The sequence below is a fragment of the Prionailurus viverrinus genome, chromosome C2, assembly GCF_022837055.1.
Source record: "Prionailurus viverrinus isolate Anna chromosome C2, UM_Priviv_1.0, whole genome shotgun sequence".
NCBI classification, from domain to species: Eukaryota; Metazoa; Chordata; class Mammalia; order Carnivora; family Felidae; genus Prionailurus; species Prionailurus viverrinus.
This window is the reverse complement of record NC_062569.1, coordinates 32,109,732-32,127,273: the sequence shown is the minus strand read 5'-3', so window position 1 is coordinate 32,127,273 and position 17,542 is coordinate 32,109,732. Positions and strand designations below refer to the sequence as shown.

Here is a 17,542-nt window from a genome sequence, read left to right as displayed (position 1 = left end):
AATTCCAAGCAGGCTCTGCACTGTCAGCACAGAATCTGACATGGGGCTCAAACCCACAAACCATGAGATCATGACCTGAGCAAAAACCAAGAGTTGGACACTTAACTAGCTGAGCCACGCAGGCACCTCCCCACCACCTTTCTTTATTTACATATAATCCTACAGTTCATCTTTAGGATATGTGATATCATTAGCCAGAAGTTGATTGACTCTCATTAATTCAATCTGTTAGTCAAAGATAAAGAGCTGTGGTTCCTTTAAATAGGTAAAAGTAATTATTAAGGAAAAGGGCTAATAAATAATTTTATGTTGATTATGGTAATGCTAACTGCTATAATAGATTAATCTCAATATCTCAGTGGCTTAACACAATAGAAATTTATTCTCACTCTTATAAAGTGCAATTAAGAGAAGTGGGGTGTCACTGCACCACCCAGTCATTCAAGGACCCAAGGTCTCCTGGGTCATTGGTATCCTGCTGGCAGATAGGAGAGTAGAAGATAGAATAGGCACTCCTGCTTCTTAACTACTTTTGCCCAGAAGTGTGCAGTATACATTACTGTGTTCTCCCAGGAACAGTGTTAGCTCTTGGAAACAGGAGGACAGAGGGGTAGGTTTGGAAGAAATTCTTTGTCATCAGCCCTATACTTGATATATTATTGGAAGACCCTCTCCAGGGAGTCAAGGAAAGGGAGAAGGACTGTGGTCCTCACCAGTTAAAACAATCTCTTTTGGCTTTTTCTGTTTTTTGTTGTTTGTCCTTCTTGTTTCATCTGTCTCTACTACAGAAAAATTAAGTTGCTGAATAAATGATGTCTGGACAAGTTAGTATAACATCACTAGTATGGAGGATAATGACGTAAAGCCAGGAAGAAAGCATTCTAAATTTTCTTTTGAAATGGGATCAGGTATATTGTTATATAATTATACCTGTGAGAAGACAGAATGCTTCCTAGTCAGTGAAAGTGAGCTTTTTATTTTAAAATAATGCAATAGAGCCTTTTTGAAGTAAACTCATGATGAATACTGACCTATGAAACAATAAAATGGGGATGCTGTATTTGAAATAGATATTGGAGTGGACAAGTGTCTGCTTCCCTCATAACCATTTCTAAGATACTTCTGCAAAACTTTGGAACAGTTTGCATAACTTCCTAGTATATAGGTCAATAGAAATGTAGAAGGAAAGGAAATTATATTTGTGATGATTAGGAGAAATGGTAAAAGTAAGCTATTCTTCAACATTACTTTTTTCTATATCTTAATTTCCTACTGATAATGTTATTTGTATATTACTTTTCCGGTAGTTTAACAATTCAGGTTGTTTCAAATAAGAATTTTTTTAATATTCTCTTTTCCTTCCACACAAATCACATTACCAGTGTACCTGTATTCTAAATTAGAGGTTATCACAGTATGTCTCAACCAGTACATGTACGCATATTGAGCATTTCCTGAGTATAATGAGGTGATTTCTTTAGCATTAATGTTCATAACTTGACAGTGTTTCAGTAGTCTTGTTTCTGACATGAGTCAGTCATTTAATTATTACTATGTTTGATAAGATCCTGACATCATCTTACTGATGTTACATCAAAGGCAGCACTACTTATCCCTCTAATTCTGATGAGTTATTTTCAGTGGTGAATAGGTGTATTGGAGATATGTTTTGCTTATGTGATCTGGATCCTAAAATTTTTGAAGTTCAAACCAGCTAAAATTTTAACCACTTTCTTCACATTCTACTTACTGATTTCTATTTTGATTTATTATCTACATATATGTCTTCTTATAATTTTTAGTTTATCAAGTGGGGAAGATAATAGAGATACTATAATGATGGAATATATTATTAGATAATGCTTTATTGCAATAAAAATATATCATGTATTCAAACAAAAATGTAGTAAAAGCCCTATCCAAAATGAAATTATTCTATAGTTATGATTCTTAACCAGTTTTATCTTCCTGAATTCTGTTATTTGTCTCTGAAAATAGGGACAGATATTTCATAGAACAAGAATTCAGTGCCAGTAGAAAATGAAAATGTGCCTATGTCCATTAGTATTTAGAGAAATGTAAGTTAATACTACATTAAGATAGTACTCTTGGTACTATCTACCATAAAGTTAAACATGCACACACTATATAATCCAGCAATCCTATTCGTACAACAGTGGCCCTCAAAGTGTAGTTTGGAGAGCCCTGTTAGTTTCCAGGACAGGTCTTTCAGAGCAAACTATTTTTATGATAAGAGGAAGATATTATTTGCTTTTATTATCTCACAAATGTACATTGAAGTATTGGTGTCATGTCAAAGAATATCCACATTTATCTATAAAGACTACTAAAATGTAATTCTTTTTCCAGCAATCTGTGACACTGGAATTTCTTCACATACTTCAATCAAAACAGCATATTTTAATAAAATGCAGAAGCAGATTTGAAACCCTGTTTTCTATTAAGCTGGACATTAAAGAGATTTGCAAAACTGTGAAACAGTGCCATTCTTCCCACTAAATGATTTTCATTTTAGAAAATTTAGTGCTTTTTCAGAAATATGTATTCCTTATTATATAATTTGCTCATTTTAATTTTTTTAAGTTTACTTATTTATTTTGAGAGCAAGAGAGACAGAGAGCACATAAGTGGGGGAGGGGCAGAGGGAAGGAGAGACCAAATGCCAAGCAGACTGCATGCCATCAGTGCAGAGCCCAACATGGACTTGAACTCACAGAGTGTGAGATCATGACCTGAGCCAGTAACAAGAGTCAGACATAACAAACTGGGACACCCAAGCACCTCTATTAATTTTTAAATGAATTAATATGTATTTGAAACATTACTTATAATTTCTAATATGATAAATGTGTTATATAATTCACATAAACAAAAGCAATTTAGGTTTCTTTGAAAGGAATTTTTTAGTAATTTTTAAGAGTGTAGAAAGGTCCTGAGAACTAAAAACTTCAAGAACCTTTTAGCTAGACAAATGCATGTATGGGTACCAGGAGACATAGAATAAGAATGTTCATAGCAGCATTATTCATGATGGCCTCAAACTATAAGCACTGTAAAAGCTCAGCAACAATGGAATGAATGAATAAATAGGAGGATATTCTAAATATAGTATAAAGAAATAATGAACTATAGCTATATGCAGCAATGTGTATGAATCCTAACTATAAATGTTAAAATGAAAGAAATCAGAATCAAAGTAATACATATTACATGATTCCATTTATATAATATTCACAACTAGACATAATAAACTCAGTATTTAGAGATGGAGACTTAGGTAGATAAAATGTACTGACTGCCTGATAAGTCAAAATGACTATTACCCTTCCTTAGAGGGAAGAAAAATATTGGGAGAAATTGCTGGCAATGTTCTGTTTCTTGATCTGGGTGGTGGTTACATAGATAACTTTCTTTATATTAAGTTATTAAATGTTTTATGTACATTTCTGTATAAGTGTTCTATTTCATAGTAAAAATGCTTTAAAACAAAAGTAATCATTATAAAATTTGGATAAAACTTATTTCTTCAGTCTCCCTTTAAAAATCTGTGCAAACTATTCATAACAGTAGATTTTTGTTTAAAACATAGTGTTATTTGGGTCCATATTTATCAAGGCATGTTATATCTTTATCCTCTAGATTGATATGTTGGTTTGTCTTTTTTTTAACCAAATATTATTTTACACATTCCATTAATTCTACAAAAATTTGGACTTGAAACCTTATTATAAGAAAAAAACTATGATAAACATTGTTAATACTGTACAAACATAAATTATGTCTCATTTGTTTGAATTTTTTTATTTGATACAGATAGTCGTACAGGCACTGCAGTGTTCCCATTACTCGATTCTTTGGCAGTTGGTGAAAATTACTGATGGTTCTCCTTCCAAAGTAAGTAAGAGTTTCTGAAGGCAGAAGGGTTATTACTAAAACAAAATAACCTTGTTTAAATCATTATTTAATAATTTATTGTTACCAGTTACTATAATAAATTATAATTTTTAATAAAATATATAATAATTATTGTTATCAATTTTGCTTTATCCTATGAGTAAGTATATTTTACCTCTTTGGAAGATAACCAGTTCTTCAACAGATGCAGAGTTGTATAGATACACCAAGTTAAAAGTCTTATAAGGAATAATTGTAGTGGAAACCATAAGAGCTCTGATAAATGGCATGCTATTTAAAAGAAAAATATTGAAGGTAATACTGTGTAGCTCTTAGTTATTGAATTATGGCACCTTGGGGCCCAAACTAAACAACATTCTTGTTAAAAACAAATTGTTAGATAAATTTTTTAAAATTTTAATCTATGCATGGCCATTCAAAATAAAGGAAATACAAATCAGAGATTAAAATGAAACTAGGATCTAAGAGAATCAAATCAGAGCCTAAAGCCTAGTTAACCTTGAGGATATTGTCTAATCTAGACAAATCCCAAGGCCCTTCCAAGGTGGAATATCTAATGGGTAGCACATCTCCCTGATAAACTTGGGATCCTAAAGAGCTACTTCCCACACAAGGGTAAATTAGAAATAAGCCCACACCAGCTCCATTCATGGGGGGATGTAAGGAAAATAGCCTGTCTTAAAATTTGTCATTGATTAAATGGGAGAAAATACATCTTTCATGAAAGTTGATAGCCATGAGCGAGTTTTCATATAGGTTCTCACCCTAAATTCATACTACTTCAGTGCTCCATTAAAAAAATTTTTTAAAGCAAATTAAGATTTTGATGTAAAATATTTGTGGTAGTGATATCTTCAAGCACCTAATAGAATCAAATGTGATTCCTTTTTGAAGGAATTTGCCTCTAAGAGGCAAAGAAAATTTAAAGAAAAATGAGCTTATAGTAAAGACTACTCAACTAAAAAGAAAATGAAAAACGATGAACAGAACCATGAAGAGAATCAGACCAAAAAAATACTATTTATATATTAGAACTGATACAAATATAAATATATTTCAGTTGTCTCATGAAATGAGAAAGGCTTGAACATAGGAGTAAAAACAAATACTTGATAAAGAACCAAATAAAAATATTATGTTTACATATCCTCCTCTTAATAAAACAGGTGCTATTCAACCAGTAAAGAAGGCTAATAATACATCATAGAACCAACAACTTGATATGGAGCATTCTTTTCTTTCCTGTTAATAATTTGAGGATTTTTCTGCCTTTAGAAAATACTTGGGGTTTTATTTATTTTCAGTTAGAACAACAGTAATATATTGGTTAGCTGCCTCATTTTTCTATTTTATTGACAATGTTAGTCTTAAAAAGCAAAAATCAGAGTTAACCGTTTGTTAGTAACAAAAGTCATTTAAAGGTGTATTACATTTTCATGTCTTTGAAATGTTCTTTAATATGGCAAAATTAAAAGAGCTTGAATATATGTAAGTTAAAATTTGATAGCAAGAGTGTGTATATTACACACAATTACTTAATTTTTACTTTGATTTTTCCATCTGATTTTGGCATTCATTTTTTTTCCACTTAGATTATTTAGGTTATCTGAGCTCTTTATAATTTGGCTGGATATTGATACTTGTATTTAAGTAAATTGGAATATATACTTGTTAAAAATTTAACATAATTAATGGTTAATTCCTCTATTAAGTTTAATTTCAGTTTTGTTCTTTTATAACTATATTCCATAATTGGAGTGAGACTTATTCTTGAACCCACTTCTTTGAATGTTTTCTGTTTTTTTAAATCCTGTTACGGTAGAATTATTTTGAGATTCCTTACCTTTCTGTTTAATTTCTCACACATTCTTCTAATAAAAGATATCTTCCTTTTTTGTCATTACTCATAATACAGATTTTGTAGTTGTCATTGCCACAGTGGCAATGCAGCTTTTGTGGTCAACACTGATTTTCTTTATGCTAAAAAGAATGCTGCAGGATCTTTTAGGTGCTTTATTATTCAGTTGATTTCTGTTTATAGTCTTGTGTGCATTCATATCATATATGAAATTCTCCTTACTTTAAGTGTCTCTCTCACATTATTTCTTCTCATTTTGAAGTTGTTGGGGTTTTTTTTAACCAAAGTGTATTCAGTAATTAATCATTGTGTGTTGTTTATATCTATAATTTAAAAGTAATTCTCTAAGTGATAATCTTGAAAAGCGTGAATCTTCAAAACACAGGCAAACTTTAAAAGTCTCTCATTGCTAAGATTTCTCCTTATAAAACTTGTATTGATTTTTATGCATAGTAATAACTAGTTCATGAATTGCCAAACTTTCTAATCCGCTGTATGATGTAGAATATCTTTGAAACTTTAAAAACGTGAGCTTTGTATGCATTTAATATATATTATTACTATCCCATTTGTTATCAGCTTCCTAACTGTAGTTCCAGCCACATCATTAGCTTGTTGTGTAAATAACCTTGAGGCAAATCACTTGGATAATTTTAAAACCAGTAATTTATGTCATAGCATTTTATCTATTGTGAATTGCGTTCCAGATATTAATAACAACTAAAATAATCACTTACGTATGTCACGTTGCTTATTTATAAAACTGAAAGTTATATTGGGCCAATTTTTTCTAGCTCTAAAATTCTTCAATCTGCTAAGGTTAATAACTTCCTTAACTGCAGATGTCTGGTAGATATATAAGAATCTCAACAGTGATTGGCTCTAGGAAATAGAAATTCTTTGGGGGCAGGCATAAGGAGATAAATTTACTTTTTGCTTTATACCTTTTGATACTGTTGGAGGGATTGTTTTTATTGATGATATCTAACAGTGATAATTTTATCACAACAACTTTCAAAAACTACTAGTACAAAAACATCTTGATTCTCCATCCGAATCTTACGTTTTGACTTATCATATATAACTCACAGAGTTGTTAAACTTGGATGAATAGTAGCAAAATGCCTAATGTGTCCTGTATCTTATTTGTTGTAGCAACATTATTCTATTGTTTATAAATGTGATATTAAAGCTATAAGGAAGTTTGGAAGTGATTTGATGGAACCTGTTGTAGATAAGGCCTAGAAGAGGACATTGCTGTTAATATTTGTTGATGTTTTACATCAAGTGATTTTGTAAATCACTTGAATTAAATGCTTTAATTAAGTCTTCCTAATGATTCTAAAGTGGATGTTATGATAACCCCATTGTACTGATAAGGAACCTGATACTTAGAAACATTGGGACTTGACTAAGATCGGAAACTTAGAGCACAATTCTTTTGAATCTCAATCGAATAGTTCTTCTGTTAGCACTTTTTAAATTCTTCCGTTATTAAGATTTTAATACAACTAGCTCTAGAGAGTTTTGTTGTTGTCGTTGTTGTTGTTAAACAAATTTTCTAAGGACACATTGGTTGACTACTTGCTGAACACAAGCTAACAATGTGTGTTAATCAGTTGGATACTGAAGTTATGTTATATAGCCACTTTTCATCATTCTGTATCCCTGAAGAGGATACATTTAAATGAGAAGTGACTGTGATTTTAAATGCCTCAGTTTGTAATGCCCAGTGGGTTACAGTTTAAGTATATAGTTATGAGGTCAACTTATGTTTTTGATTAATAAATTGTTTATTAGTGTTTGGTGTATAATATAAAGCAGAAAGGTTTTCATAAATTTTGCCTCTATTATTGGAGTACTTGTTCATTGTAAAAAATATATAAATAAAATTTCTGAATCTTACCACCTATGGATAACCACTGTTGATATTTTGGTGTATTTTCCTTCAATACTTTTTCTAACATATTTCAGTCTTATTGAAATCATAATGTTTGCAGTTTCCAAAATTTTGTGTCTCCTCTACAATCAACATTTCCTTCAGTTATTAAGTGTTTATAGATAATATATTTAATGTATGCATGATAGTCCATTGTATAGCTCTACCATAATTTATTTTACCACTCTTATCTCTTGGATATTTAGGTTGTTTAAGCATGTTAAGAAATAAAATTAATGCCATGATGGACATTCTGGTACAAAAGTTTGTTCTGTGTTTTACATTGTTTCATCCTGTATTATATTCTTAGAAATGGAACTGCTGGGTCAAAGATGGTACATACTTTTAAGGCTTGATTTATATTGCCAAATTGCCTTTCAGAGAGTACTTTCTAAAATTTATTTTTCTTTTCTGTTGTCATGAGCATGGTCATTCAGAAATTTATGAATGGTAGTTATATTTGAAGTTTAAATTCAACACAACAGTGAACACTTTTATAAAATAAAGTATGTGAGAAGACTATATCAAGAACAGGATTAGATCTTTATTTGAACTGGAAGTGCATTGGGTTTCACCAATGGGTATTTCCTCTGTTCCCCTAATTTCCAGAGTTGAAGCTCTTTGGCAGTCACACAGGTCATGCTCAGTATACTTTGCTCCGGTGCCCCCTAGTGCTGGTCCTGTAGAAGCAGCCTTCAGTTTCTCTTCTCTAACAGAAAACATCCTTCTTCCTTCAGCTCCTTCTGGACATATACAAAGACATTTAAAGAGCCAGGTAAATAAGAGTTAGGGCTAATATAATGCCCCTATTGCCTTTTTTGGCCTGGGGATCTAGAATTTACCCTAAGTATTTTTTTTCCCTCCTGGGAGGAGCTGTCCTACTCTCTCTAATCTTAAATTTGTAGCTCTCTCCCTTACCCTGCATGTTCCTAAGACAGTGGTAGACAGGGCCTGGGGCAGACATCCCTGCCTTTTGGACCCTGGCCCTATTCCCTAATCTTTTAAGTTAAAGAAAATCAGCATCCCTCAGGTAACTGTAAGTCACATTATTATTGAGGTATTTAGCTGCAAAATTTATTCCTCCATTACCTTCTTCACTGAAGAGTCTCCTCTGCAGCGTCCAACTTGTTTACCTCCAAACAGACTGAGGAAGGGAAGAGTTAGGGTGAAGGTGGGACCTGAGGATGGCCAAGCTCAGTGAGGAGACATGTTTAACCTTGCTATTCTTTATACAAACATACATTTTTAGAAATGTACTAGAAATAGTCTTAAAATGTGTAAAAATCTACAGGCGGCTTTCTACACCTTTTTCTTTTCCCTTCCTAGTCCTTTAAAATAACAAAAATAAGAGAGCTCACTTGGGACCTTGCTCCAGATTCCTAGAATCATAAAATACCTCTCCATCTGCAGAGTTAACTGCTTTGTATGGGGAAGGAATGGGGCCAAGAATGGGAAGTAATAGTTGTCTCTCTAGGAACAAATTTTTAGTAGCATATAACCATTTAACTTCATTCTTTTCTTCTTAAATCTTTAACCCTTACCTTTTATTTCATGAGAATTCCATCCTCAGTAAGTATCTAGTTAATTTAAAGCCTTTACTTTTGATTGTTCCAAGACTTCATAGTCATTCTTTGATAGTTATGTTTCTATTAATATTAAGTCCTATCTCAGGTGCCTCATGGCTGGTCTAGGAAAGTTAGGGGAAAAGGATCCAGATCTTGTTTAATACCCTTTTCTTGTTCAGCTCTCAGAATGTTCTTTGAAGGAAAAATAAAAAGTCTGGAATACTGAAGTAGATGACTGTTTATACCAGATTCCAAACTTCTCCAAAATTTTATATAACATTCTAAAAATCTCTGAAATCAGAAGTAAATATGTTCAACTTAGAAAAGAACTTACAAGCCATGATTCTAACATTCCGTTAAGAATTACATGCTGTTTGCAACCCTATTCCTCCTGGGCCTCCAGTTTTGAACATTGCTGTCTGGTGGGGAAAGACCATGTAAGTCTTCCTCAAGCTTTACTAGCTTGTCCAGTCAGGTGCTGTTTCTACTTACACGGGGACAGTGGTCTTTAAAGCACCTAATTTATAAACACTGAAACTCCTTAACATATATAATGCCTTTCATATAAGTAGTAAGCCAGGACTGAGAAGATCTGTTCTAAGTAACAGTTATTATAATGTAAAAGTATGTTTTAACAGAGCTTATCTGAGGTCTAAAGCAGTTTTAAGAATGTTTAAATAAAACATAACATTTCCCACTTTCTTGTACAGAGATTGGAGATTTGCCTCACCAGAATAAGTGATAAAAGAAGTTTGTTTTCCTCTGTCCATTTAGAATAGAAAGGAAATGTGTGTTTTACATTCTACTTAATATCCTCTGATATCATAATGCCTTTTCCTTCCTACAATAGGTTTTTTGTTTTTAAAATTTTTTTCCAGCAGCCATTCTAAAATTTCTAGGTATTATATGATTTCTTGTCACATACCCAATTCATATATATATAAGAAGCTCCTACTTTGTAAATAAGGTATATTTCCAGAATTTTTTGTGTCGGAGCATTATCTTTGGAGTTAAATGTAAGTTTGAATTTTGGTGCCATTTTTTACCTCCTGTGGCAAAGATAAGCAAGTTACTTCACCTTTGAACCTGAGTTTCCTAATGGGTATGTGATCAATCACTGTTGGATATGGTTGTTGGGAAGATTGAATTGAAAAAAGTGTTTCAGCAAACAATAACTTTGTTTTGATGGCATTAAACTGAGTCCTTGTCTATGCTTTCCTAGTCTCCCCTTTCACAACCAAGAATGGGTGCTAAATGAACTATTATCTTAGGCTGTGGAAGTGGGTAAACATGCCCAGTAGCTAGTGTAGAGAAAACATGGTAGGTGTTTGTTCTCCATCTGTATCTTGGAATGATTTGGGGATTCAGGTCTCTCACTTTGGTCCTAACAGTCGCTACTTTTCCCCTGCCCCTCTGATTCCTCCTTTAGCTTCCTTCATCTTGATACACTATAGGAAGGAAGTCAGAAGATGTTTTGGAACTACAGTAGGCAGTTTAAGGGTACCTGGGTCATAAATGGATTAATCTGAGGCAATGGCAAGAGTCAGCAGGTGGGGATTCAAATTACCAAGAACAGCAACAACACTGAAAACTAGGTATTACATTTGGGGGTTAAATATTCAGTAGTTAATTTACTGTGTATTCACAGAAGGGGCGCACCCTGTCCCCATCCCCCAAAAGAGAAGCTAGTAGCAGCTATTCATACAAGAAAGCAGTTTTAAAGGGTTTTTAAACATGGGGTTGAAACATATGAAAGCAGTTTTAAACATAGTGTGTACCCCACTACAGTGGTGACACTTTTTACTATGTCTCTTGCTCACTGATATATCCCAAGTGAATGAATATAGTTTCATTTGTTTTTATCATATTTAATGTGAATAATCACTTATTGGGCTGAAAAATAATGAGCCTCACTATGTGTTAGTAAGGGTGCTAAATACAGGTAAACATAACACAGTTTATACTTCAAAGAGCTTTATAGCCCAGTACAGACAGGACATACTACAGGCCATGGGCCAAATGTGGCCTGTCTCCTGTTTTTATAATAAAGTTTTAATGGAACACAGCCATGCTCAATAATTTATGTGCTATATAGGGCTGCTTTTATATTAAGTGTCAGAGTTAAGTGGTTGGGACAGACACTGCATGGCTGATGGAGCCTAAAATATTACTATCTGACCCTTTACACAAAAAGTTTGCCAATCCCTGGCTTCGTAAGGTAACCCCATGGTCTTGTTTGTCAATAACCCTATTTGTCTTTTCTGGGTAACTAGTCTTGTGCCCCTTTTTTGTCATGAACACTGATCACCAAATTCTTTACAGGCTTTATTTTCATATCCTGACATCTCTGACCTGGTCTTGGTCCTTATTTTACAACTTTTCTATTTATGCCCATTCTAAAAATGTGTATTTGGCAGGGAATACTGAATGAGTTTTATGGATGTACTACTAGTTTTTCTGTGGCTTCAGTTTCTGGCTGTGGTTATCTTAAGGGTATTTCATAGCTGTAGATAAAAGGACAACTAAATTTAGTCTTTCTCTCGACATGTAAAGTTGTGATACGTAATAAAAAGGAATCACAAAAATGAAGAAAGCTAAAGGAGAAGTCAGAGTTATAGGGGCAAAATAGTGACTCTTAGGACCAAAGGGACAAACTTAACTTCCAACATTATTCCAAAATGCAGATGAAGGACAAAATCTACCATGCTGCATGTCAGATCTACAGTAGCTACATATTCGTGTGTGTAGGAACTAAACTCTGACCTTTCTCCACTGACTATAATCATGTTGAGATACTTGGTTCTTAAGGCACAGTCTACATTTAAGATCTGTTTTTCTTCTCAAGATGTTAGAGTAAGTCAACTTTGAGCCTTTGTGCCTTTGAGAAAACTTCTTTCTAATATGGCTTATATGATAAATTCACCATCTTAATTATGCCAGCCTTGTTGAAAATTTTTCATTGTTGAGATTTTGCCAACCAGGGTGTAAAACATCTTAATTCCTTGAAATTTTGGTTTCAGTACTACCAGGAAGAAAAAACCAAAAAATGAAAAACTTCAGCCAGGCTAGTTAAGCAGCTTGCAAAATGGATATGAAAGAATCTAGCCCCAAGATATAACTTAAGTCTCAGTATAATCTTATCACCTGACCCATTTGAATTCCTTTCCATAGCTACTTTAGGGAAAAGTGTTCATGATGCCAAGCTGCTTTCTGAAAATAAGAGACAATACTGTTTCATTTAGGAAAAAGTGTTTGAAAAGTACCATATACTTAGTTTATATATAGCTTATCCTGGACTAAGTGGCAGATTACTCTTCTGTTCACTGTGTTTAGTTCTCACCTCTGTAATTCAGGTACTCTGGCTTGTAAGGGAATTTATAAGTAAAGTACCATCCTATTAAAAGTTGTAGAGGTACTCCCTAAATATTCTAGTTTCTTAAAATTGCAGTCTGGATAATCAGCATATCTTGTTCTTGGGTTATTGTTTTTCAGAGTCCATCAGGTTGACTGGCTGTTTTGTTTATATGTAAATATACTTGAGTAATTTGAGTTTCAAATATCTTACCTCCATAATGCCTGTTTCCTCAACATAGTAATTTTCTCAATTTATAGAGAAAAGTCATTATAGCAAAATGGTTAAGAGCACAGACTAGAGGCACACTGGTTTGGTCTTTGGGCCTGCATTTAACATCTTTGTGCCTGTTTCTTCATATATAAAATGGGAGTGATAATAATATCAGTACCCATCACAGTTATGAGGATTAGTTGAATTTAATTCATGAAAAGCTAAGATTAGTGCCTGGTACACAGTAAGTGCCAGTAAATGTTAACTTTATTACTATTGAATTCTAGCCCAGAAAAATACCGCATACAAAATGCTCTTGTTTATTCAGTGTAAGTTGAACATACTTAATTTTTTTCACAATGACTTTGCAACTATTACAACAGGAGAGAAAGTATTTCATTCCAGAATATGTGGAATGTAATAAGTTTTCTCAAATTTTAAAATAGCCAGTGGCTTATATTTAAAATTTTTAAGTTTATTTCTTTATTTTGAGAGAGAGAGAGTGCGCCAGGGAGGGGCAGAAAGTGGGGGAGGGAGGGCTTGTGGGTAAGAGCATCCCAAGCAGCTTCTGCACTGTCAGCAAGAGCCCAGCATGGGGCTCGAATTCACGAACTGTAAGATCATGGCCTGAGCTGAAACCAAGAGTCGGATACTGAAACCAGCTGAGCCACCCAGGTGCCCCTCAGTGGTTTATATTTTAAAGGAGTTCAAGTAAATTACTAATTTTTGTGCTTTTAAAACTAAGCTCTTATTATTGGCCCTATTTAGAGTCTTTTTATGTTTTTTTTTTTTCTTATCCTTATTCTTGTTTTTTAAGAGACATTAAGAATAAAGCCCATTCTGTGAAACTTACCTTAATACTTGAGCTTTAAGCTGGCAAACCCTGAACCTCTTTTAAAGTTTTGATTGAACATCCTGAAAATTTCTCAAGATATTTATTACCACATATCCCAGAAGTGGTTGCCTGCCTTAACTTAGCACAATCACAGCCTTGGGAATCATCATTCCAACTATTTTAATCAAATGAAATATTGTAAAGTGAATAAAAGCACTGTATTCTGAAATCTACAAGAACCTGTCTCTTCCCAGCTGTTTAAAGGGCTTTACCAGGGGCGCCTGGGTGGCGCAGTCGGTTAAGCGTCCGACTTCAGCCAGGTCGCGATCTCGCGGTCTGTGAGTTCGAGCCCCGCGTCGGGCTCTGGGCTGATGGCTCAGAGCCTGGAGCCTGTTTCCGACTCTGTGTCTCCCTCTCTCTCTGCCCCTCCCCCGTTCATGGTCTGTCTCTCTCTGTCCCAAAAATAAATAAACGTTGAAAAAAAAAAATAAAATAAAGGGCTTTACCATATAAGATTTAGTTAAAATATATAGTATCTCTGCCCATTTACCTAAAACTATTAGTTTTATATTTCTCTTAATGGAATCGAACTGACTATAATTAAATTAATTTTCTTGAGCACTCAGATAATATTTAAGTTGCATCCAAATCTAGTGCAAACTTTACTGCTAAAGGCCTTTAGCTTCTATTTTCTTGGTTGCTTCCCATTTCCAGTTTCTCCTTAAAATACTTCTACTGATTAGTCATTGGTAGGCTGCTTACTTAGTTGCAATGTTAAATTTATAATTCTTCAAAAGAATTGGCAAGTTACCATTTTACATAAGACACATCTGCTTTATGATCGACCTTTAAAGGAATATTTGGCTTCAACTCCAAAGATAGCTGATTCCCTAGACTGCTTCTTTGCACGCTGAGAAATTTAAGGAAATAAAGGGGCATTAATACCTCCTAGCACCATTTTTTCAAAATCTGTTTAGAGTTTGATAAAATGAAGATATTACACATTGACCCTAGGATTGTGATATTATCTGTATTACGTATACTTGCATTTCATTCAGTAAGTATTTATTAAACACCTGCCGTGTGCCAAGCACTCTTCTAGGTACTAGCAATGGAACAGTGAACATTCATTCTTTGAATAGTGGGAGGTTTATTATCACTTAGCACCTGTCTTGTTCTCGTTTGAGTGCCTATGAGTGAATTCAGCAGAATCACAGAGTACCATAGAATCTCATAGTTCAGCTGTCTTGTTTATAGATTTTTAAACTCTGTAATTCTGAAACATAAAATAATTGACTAAGATCATAGAGCTAGTCAGTAGCATGGCTTCCTTTTTTTCTTTCAGTTACTTATTCAGCAAAGAATTGCCTTCTTTTTCTTCCATTCAAGAAAATGGAAGATTTCCACTGCAGTCTGACTTCAGCCCTTTTAATTCCATTAAAAGTTTTCTCCCCAAGATCACTCACAACCTCATCATTGTTTTATGGGATACTTTCTATTCCTTAGCTTGTCTTTTCTGTTATGGCATTTGTCACTATTAAATTACTATCTCCATTTTTTAATGTTTTTTTTTTTCCTTAAAAACATTTTCTGGGGCACCTGGATGGCTCAGTTGGTTAAGCATCCAACTGTTGATTTCAGCTCAGGACATGAGCTGATGGTTTGTGAGATTGAGCCCCACATCTAGCTCTGTGCTGACAGCATGGAGCCTGCTTGGATTATCTCTACCTCTCTCTCTCCGCCTCTCCCATCCACTCACATGTGTGCATACCCTTTCTCTCAAAATAAACATTTAGGTGCAGCTGAGGGGCTCAGTTGGTTAAGCCTCTGTTGATTTTGGTTCAGGTCATGATCTCATGATTTGTGAATTCGATCCTTGGAGTCAAGTTGAGATTCTCTCTCTCTGCTCCTCCCCTGCTCTTGGTTTCTCTCTTAATAAGTAAACTTTAATAAGTAAATAAACATTTTTTAGAAAACCATTTTTTAATGTTTTCTTTCCAGAATATGCCATATTCTTCTGGTTTTTATTCCTACTCATACCATTTCTTAGATTTCTTCATATGCTGTTCTTTCTTATCCATCTGTTAAATGTTGGTGTTCCCCAAGATACTTTTGTCCACCTTCTCTACATATTCTCATTGAGTGATCTCATCTTCTTCCGTCATGTCTGTTGCCGTTTAAATGCCGAGGACTGCCAAATCTTTATTCTTGCTTAAATTCTTTCCCATGGCCTTTGAACTCTTATATTCAATGGCCTACTAAACATCAGTAGGATATTTTTCAGGAATCTCAGATCATCATCTCTAAAATTGAACTATTATGTTAGCATTTTTGTGAACTATTACATTAACTATTTCAGTGATAAACACCATAATCCACCTAATAGGTGACTACCTGGAAATTTAGGACTCATCAACAGCCCCATTCTGATTAGTTCCTAAATTCTATGCTGCTGCTTTATAATTTCTCTTCAGTCTATTCACATCTTCACTACCAACATTTTATTTTCAGACCCTCATTCTAAATTATTCCTATGGCCTTTGTTAATATGTAAGGGAACCAGAGAATAATGATTAAGAGCATGGACTACTTTAGAGTCACAAGAGTAAGATAATCCTACATTTGGATTCTTACCCTATCACTTAGAATCCATGGGTGTTCTGAAGTTGTTTCCTCATGGGTATAAAAGGAATATTAACACTTCATATGGTGATTGTGAGATTTAAATTTATGGCCCGTAGAACACAGTACTTAGTACATAATTAGCACTCCGCAGAAGATTGTATTTCTTATTAACTAGCCTCCCTATTCCATATCATTCTCCATTCTGCTTATAATATTATTCTTTAAAACAAAATTGTAGCACTCTCATAATAAAGATTCTTCTACAGTAGTTCGTTATTGCTAGTAGGATAATAACCAGATGATTTAACACGGAATTTTAAGTGATCTCCTGTTTAAATGGAAATAAATCCTGTTTTCCTCTTCAGCTTTCTCTCTTGCCACTCAACTCCGCATTTGTGTCCCAGCCACAATAAATTAACAGCCTCTCACAAGCATGTTCAGGCTTTTGAACATTTTGTGCCCTCTGGGATACCTTTTTCTATATAGCTGGATAATTTTTAGTTGCTCAGAGCTCAGCTTACATGTTACCTTCTTTGGGAGCCCTTCTGTGACTACTTTTGACTCTGGATTAGGCTTTCCAACATAGTATTTCTTACATTCTGTTGCAGCTGACTGTTCTCTTGTCTGTTTCCCCTAATGTATAATGAATCTTTGAAATTAGAGAAGGTCAAAGAATGTTGAGTTTTGGTTATTGGGTGTTCATCTGCAGGAACATGAAAAGTTTTTAAGACAGCATTTTTTTTTTTTTACTATTCTGCACAAAATGAGCTTATTCCTTCTTCCAAATACTACACTCATGATAGCAAAAGGAAATTTGTATAATTTTTTAAGTGTCTTTATTTGGGATGTGAAGATCCCCAAAAGGAATTAGTACTGTCATCTGCACAGAGTAGCTTTAAGAACTTTAGTAACAGAATACTTTTTAGAAGTGATTTCTACATCAGCCTAATTTAATTACTCTTCATTACTATTTTAAATATCGATGTAATACTGAATTATCTCATGTGTCTTCCTCATTAGTGAGAATATGAGCTCTGATATCAGACAATCCTGGCTTCAAACTCTTGCTAATAATGACTACTACTAATCAATATAAATGTTAGGTTATGTAACACTAAGCCCTCAAACCAGTGTTTGACACATTTAGGTGCTTGATAAATTTAAATTTCCTTTTATACTTTTTAAATGTTTCACATTGAATATTATATGGCCATCTAAT

At 33.9% G+C, this 17,542-nt stretch overlaps 1 protein-coding gene across 2 annotated transcripts in view; it reads left to right on the top strand.

Annotated features, from left to right (window-relative positions):
- The window catches only part of STAG1 (stromal antigen 1), a 403,550-nt gene that overhangs the window by 344,777 nt on the left and 41,231 nt on the right, over positions 1-17,542 (top strand). For both annotated transcript variants that reach the window (XM_047874276.1, XM_047874277.1), the window contains one exon: positions 3,835-3,915. In XM_047874276.1, the coding sequence (XP_047730232.1) occupies positions 3,835-3,915 (81 nt within the window). The remainder of the gene's footprint in view (positions 1-3,834; positions 3,916-17,542) is intronic.